The following is a 6,391-nucleotide window of genomic DNA, read 5'->3' on the forward strand; positions in this document are numbered from 1 at the left end:
AAAAAAAAAACACAGACAAACGACACAGGAAGCAAGATTGAACATTTTCAAATAAATAGGACTATTGTTGGATTTTTGAAAACATCCTGTTCAGGTTTTTTGATTTCACTCTGACAACAGAACATTTCCATAGAGATATAGATAGGAAAATGGCCCTAAAGGAGACATACACTGTAAATAGTGACTAGTCACATATAAAATTCCTAGTTGGCTTACTAAATCTTTTTAATGTATTTTTTTCATGCATTCTTGCTAAATAGTACTCAGCAAAAATAATAATCTGTAACATCAGTGCTTTTATTTGAGCTACAGGCACAATGTATGATTGAACTGTCACCCAAGTCAAGCTTTGCTGCAATGTCTTTTTACGGTACTTTCTGTTCATTTGGCTTCTTTTCTTCTGCATATGCTCATTAGCTTCAACATGTCCACTGTTGCTCAGTGAATATCGATTTTTGTGCTAAATTGAAGAGGTTGACTCAGCACACTGATTATAATGAGCAGAATATTAGTCTGAACATGATTTATTTTATTTATTTTTTTACAGTGGAACATTTGTATATCAGCACTTTTTTAGTATTCAATCTCCTGCCATAATGTACAACAGCATGTACTACACTATGGTGAGGCTAGCTAATCAAAACAGAGGGGATTTCAATTATAGTCTTAAAAGTACAGTTCCAAAAGCAGCTTGTAAAAGTTACGTAATGCACTTTGGGGGGAAATACATTTAAAAAACTGCTACAGAAATAAAGAATATGGCACAAAACATGTCATTCATAGATTTCTAATGCACTTGTGGATTTATTTACACTCAAATTTACAAGAAAAAAAAAACTGGTGTATAACTGTGTATTACCGAGCACATGTAGGTACGCTCCAGCACTGACAGAGGGAACGCTGCTGCTGCGGAGGACAGCTTCACACTCGTAGAAGCCAGAGTCACTGACCACTGGACTCAACACTGTCAGTCTACGGTTAAAATCACTCAGTCCACTCCTCACCGGAACACCGTCCTTCTTCCAACTGATGCTCAGCTTTATTAGTGGTCTGATAGAGAATTAAAATGGTGTAGAAAAAAGATTATGGTTAAAATTTTTATTGTTGTTGTTAACATTTCAATGTTTTATAATTCACTCATGTAATGACCATTTAAAGATGGTGATACACATGAGGATAGCAGAGAAAACACTAGTAATGCATACATATCTATCTGTCTAAAACATAATACATTTTCATATTGTGCAGTATACATTGAATACTGCATTTGAAAAATAGTATGTGAAACCATAAATGGGAAAAAATAAATAAATAAATAAATAAAAAAAATTACCTGGCCAAAATATATGTAAAACATATGCTAAATATATGGTATAAACAGCTTTGCTGAAGGAAATACATTTTCCAATTCTTTTAAACCTTTCAAATGCTAAAATGTACCTGAAGGGACAAAAATGTTTTAATTAAAATAAAATAAAATAGAATAAATTGTATGTACAGTTGTGCTATAGATGATAGAATAGGAATAGAATAGAGTGAGATGCAGGGATGTACTAGGATGGAGGTGGTAACAAATAAATATAAGGATATTGCACATATCTTTATTGCACAATGGTGGGGATATATAAGGTGGATTGCCTGGGGGAAGAAACTGTTCTTGTGCCTGGCTGTCCTGGTATTTACGGTTATGAAGCGCCGGTCAGATGGCAAAAGTTCAAAAAGGGGATGGCTTGGATGTGAGGGATCCAGAGTGATTTTCTGAGCCCTTTTCCTCACTCTGGATGTATACAGTTCTTGAAGGGTGGGCAGGGGAGCACCAATAATCCTCTCGGCAGTCCGAACCGTTCTCTGTAGTCTTCTGGTGTCTGATTTTGTAGCTGAACCAAACCAGACAGTTATTGATGTGCACAGGACAGACTCGATGATAACTGAGTAGAACTGTTTCAGCAGCTCCTGTGGCAGGTTGAATTTCCTCAGCTGGTGAAGGAAATACAACCTTTGTTGGGCCTTTTTTACAATGTCGATGTGTCGATGCCACACTTCAGGTCCTGAGAGATGGTGGTTCCCAAGAATCTGAATGACTTTCTGTTTTTTTACAGTGCTGTCCATGATGGTAATTAGGGGGGGTGCAGGGGTGTTTCTCCTGAAGACCATGATCATCTCCACTGTTTTGAGCGTGTTGAGCTCCAGGTTGTTGAGACTGCACCAGACAGCCAGCTGCTCGACCTCCTGTCTGTAAGCAGACTCATCACCGTCCTGAATGAGGCTGATAAGTGTGGTGTAATCTGCGAACTTCAGGAGCTTGACAGAGGGGTCTTTAGAGGTGCAGTCGATGGTGTACAGGGAGAAGAGCAGTGGGGAGAGGACGTAACCTTGAGGGGCACCAGTGTTGGTGGAGCGGCTGTTTGACATGAATTTCCCCAGTCACTCTAGCTGCTGCCTATCTGTCAGAAAGCTGGTGATCCACTTTTTCCATCCATCTTTTCCATCTTAAAATACATTTTGGGTAAATGTAAAATTTATTTATTTTTGTAAATACTAAAAAAAAAAATAAAAAAAAAATGTACTTTTACCACAGACTTTCACTGTAATTTAAAATTATTTTACTTTTATGACTTTTTTTAGAAATTTTATTTAAATAACAAAATTATTTTTTTTACAACAAAAACCATCATTTATTTAATTATGCAAATGCTTGGTGTTTCATTTCTTATTCATTTTATTTCCATGTGGTCTTATTTTTTTTCTCCATCCATAAAAATGTTAATCTTTTAAGTAAATATTTGTGTCTTTGAAGCACTTCGTAAACACTATTTTAAAAGCTGTATACAGTTTTTTGTCTTTTGTCATTAATAGCATGCCATAGATTTTGTCAACTCCAGAACATTCATTTACTACTTTTGCATTTCCTGAAGAAATTTCGTAAAAAAATAAGTTGATAAAATCCAAAAGCATAAGACTAAGTTTCAATGGAGTCTGTACGTCACATGAAATAATTGCAGAAAAGTGGTGAGAAAAAGAAAAAAAGTGACAGACTTCAATCCACTGCTCGCCTCGTAATCACCATAATTAAAGTCATTTTCCTTTCATTCAAACTGTGAAGGAATCAGAGGTTAGTCACCTAGCGTTGGCCACACACTCCATGGTGACCTCAGAGGTGCCGGAGATGACACTGGTGTTCCTCGGTGGGATGACAATGGTGGGAGCGATGGGGTCTGCAGGACCACCAACATCTACAGCAGAAGAGAAATGTGAGAATGAGAAAACGATGAGAGCTTGAGCAAGTGTGTTATGACACACAGGTAAAGGACATTATCGAGTGAGTGTTTTTAATAGAACTCCGATCTGTCATCTTCAGGTGTGAGTGTGTCCAGATGTACTAAGTGCCAGCCGATATACTGTACGTGTTACAGCAAGTGTGACAGGTTTGTGTTTGGAAGAGGAACTTATATATCTGCTCTCATGGCAGTTATGTGTGTGTGTGTGTGTGTGTGTGTGGAGGTCTGTCAGAGACAGTCTCTGTAAAGCACTGATATTCAACTACAGCTTCTGGGAAGGACTGGCCTCTACACACACACACACACACACACACACACAGCCCACGATCTCTAATCTTTTCACTGTCTCTGCACCATTCTTTAGTTCCTCCTGTATTAGACTCAAAAATATCATATCCTGGTTTGCTGGGAGACTCTGATATACTGAAACTCTTATAAAGTACAATCCATAACTGTCAATATTCTCGCCGTGGAAGCTGCGAGAGTGAAACAAAGCACTGTCACAGACAGAAAGCAAATGTGACCCTGGACCACAAAACCTTAAGTCTTAAGTCGCTGGGGTATATTTTTAGCAATAGCCAAAAATACATTGTACAGGTCAAAATTATCGATTTTTCTTTTATGGCAAAAATTATTAGGATATTAAGTAAAGATCATGTTCCATGAAGATATTTTGTAAATTTTCTACCGTAAATATATCAAAACTTCATTTTTGATTAGTAATATGCATTGCTAAGAACTTCATTTGGACAACTTTAAAGGTGATTTTCTCAATATTTTGATTTTGTTGCACCCTCAGATTCCAGATTTTCAAATAGTTGTATCTCAGCCAAATATTGCCCTATCCTAACAAACCATACATCAATGGAAAGCTTATTTATTCTGTATTTCGAAAAATTGACCCTTATGACTGGTTTTGTGGTCCAGGGTCACAAATATGTATTTGTCTATAGCCTGTTGTTCACAGGTTTATATGTTCATATAAACAGCATGTTGTCTAAAATAGAAAGGCAAGATTCAAAACTTTGTAATATTTACAGGGGTACTTCCATTCTTTCGCATATGAACATGGGGAAATGAGAACAGAAATATATGCATATGTATTTGTTCTTTCAATGTACTAAGTATTTATTAAAATTAATAAATTAAAAAAATATATTTGTTAAATTATTTTTTGAAAAAAGTACAACCTTAACCTGAAATATCGATAAAAAATATATATTTTCATCGCAGATATGAACTAGCAATATATCCATTCAAACTTTCAAACTGTTTTAGTTTTTAGTAGGTTGTAGTGCTTTTTTATATAAATAAATTTGTTCATAAAAAAATAATAAAGTGTGTGTGTGTGTGTGTGTGTTCATTTATTTTACTTTTTATTTATTTTATAAACAAATTTAGAACCTACTAAAAACTAAAAGTTATTTTATAAAATTATTTTCTAATCAAATTTTTTAAATAAACAATTTTTAATAAACCAATATTTTCAAAAACAAAAGAGTGTGTTGGCAATAACATGAACATTATTGGTCAGAATTGTAATACCGTATTGGCCCGAATATAAGACGACCCTGATTATAAGACGACCCCCCCCTTTTTCCAGATGTACCTTTTGGAAAAAGGCTTTTTAAAAACCAAATCTTGTTTTTTCTCAGTAAAACACATTTTGTCTTCAATTATTTTCATGTTGCATATTTTTCCTATTTTAATTTTTGTTTTGAACGTATGGTAAAAACTGGTAAAATGTACCAACAATCACATTTAAAAAATATACACTTTTTGATATACCATTAAAAAAAAAAAAAACAGGTAGTCCATCTGAATTAGGACATTTAGGCTATCCATCTAATTAGTAGCCTACCAAAATCTTATTAACAGTAGAAGTTAAATCTTACTGTAGTCTTCAAATCTGGGTACTGTCTTACGTTTTAAAATCACAAAGGGAGTTTGGTGCCATCAGGCTAACGTGACAGTCACGACTCATGCAGCTGTAAGGTTTTCTTTTTCTTTTGTTTTTACTCGCGATCTTTACAACACGCATTACATTACGTATTTCATGGCACACTCGTTTTATGCGTATTTGGCACCACCTACTGTTGTGGGTGTATTATTGACATGTCAAAGTCTAGACCCTGAATATAAGACGACCGCGTTTTTTCAGATGTATTTCCAAGAAAAAAATATCGTCTTATATTCGGGACAATACGGTATATGCAAATCCCTAGTTTTAATACAGTAGCTGGCATCTGTAATATAATAATTTTTAAAAAATTATAATTAATTTTAGCCCACATGAGGAAGTCCAAGCACATCTTCTAAATCTCTACAGACTTACTTTCCACTGACAGTGTTATGGGCTGGCCAGTCTTGTTTTCGCCATTCTTGTCATTTACAGCTTGTACGTAGTATCTTCCAGCATCTGGGGCCACGGTGGACAGGATGACCAGCGTATTGTCCAGAGTAATGGCTCTGTGAGAAAACAACAAAAATCTCCCACTGTCAGACATCACACTCAAGCACTAATTTATAACGCTGCATCTGTAATATCACCACAAACTACACACCAAATGTTCAGTGCTCTTCTTGAAAAGCTGATATTTACATGTAAAAATTCCTCACGGATGTTTCAGAGCCACTGTGGAGTACTAATTCACTGCCATCTCATTATGCCTATTCATATACACAAATAATAATGTCTTTAAAAACATGACAGAATTCAGAATGTTTCTTTTTTAGTTGTTTTTTCCCCCTTCAGTCATTGACTCATTCAGACATAATGAACAAAGAAACGTAATATCTCCATCTGTCATTTCCACTCCAGATCAACAACTGCATGAAATGTCATTGCTCCATAAATATCACATAAACCACTTCTGGCAACATGCAACAGCAGCTGCTATGATGGAAGATTTTTTTTCCCCATAAAACAGAAATACTACTACCATTATCCATTTTATAGCCGTTTTCCATCGTTTAATTAAGCCCTTATTAAATTCAAGTACTTTGAAATATATGCTAAATAAAAGACTTGACATGAACATGGTATATATATATATATATATATATATATATATATATATATATAACAAAGTTGACATAATGTGTAGAGGGGA

The 6,391-nt window shown here is 35.1% G+C and overlaps 1 protein-coding gene across 1 annotated transcript in view; it reads right to left on the reverse strand.

Annotated features, from left to right (window-relative positions):
• Positions 1–6,391, reverse strand: part of LOC107721024 (protein sidekick-2-like) — a 98,913-nt gene that overhangs the window by 64,920 nt on the left and 27,602 nt on the right. Inside the window, exons 4-6 of the mRNA XM_016528877.1 lie at positions 5,614–5,747; positions 3,122–3,233; positions 860–1,050 (exon numbers count right to left, since the gene is read on the reverse strand). Coding sequence (XP_016384363.1) covers positions 860–1,050; positions 3,122–3,233; positions 5,614–5,747 — 437 coding nt within the window. The remainder of the gene's footprint in view (positions 1–859; positions 1,051–3,121; positions 3,234–5,613; positions 5,748–6,391) is intronic.

This window comes from Sinocyclocheilus rhinocerous, unplaced genomic scaffold (assembly GCF_001515625.1).
Source record: "Sinocyclocheilus rhinocerous isolate Xijiao unplaced genomic scaffold, SAMN03320098_v1.1 scaffold5167, whole genome shotgun sequence".
In the NCBI taxonomy this organism is placed as follows: Eukaryota; Metazoa; Chordata; class Actinopteri; order Cypriniformes; family Cyprinidae; genus Sinocyclocheilus; species Sinocyclocheilus rhinocerous.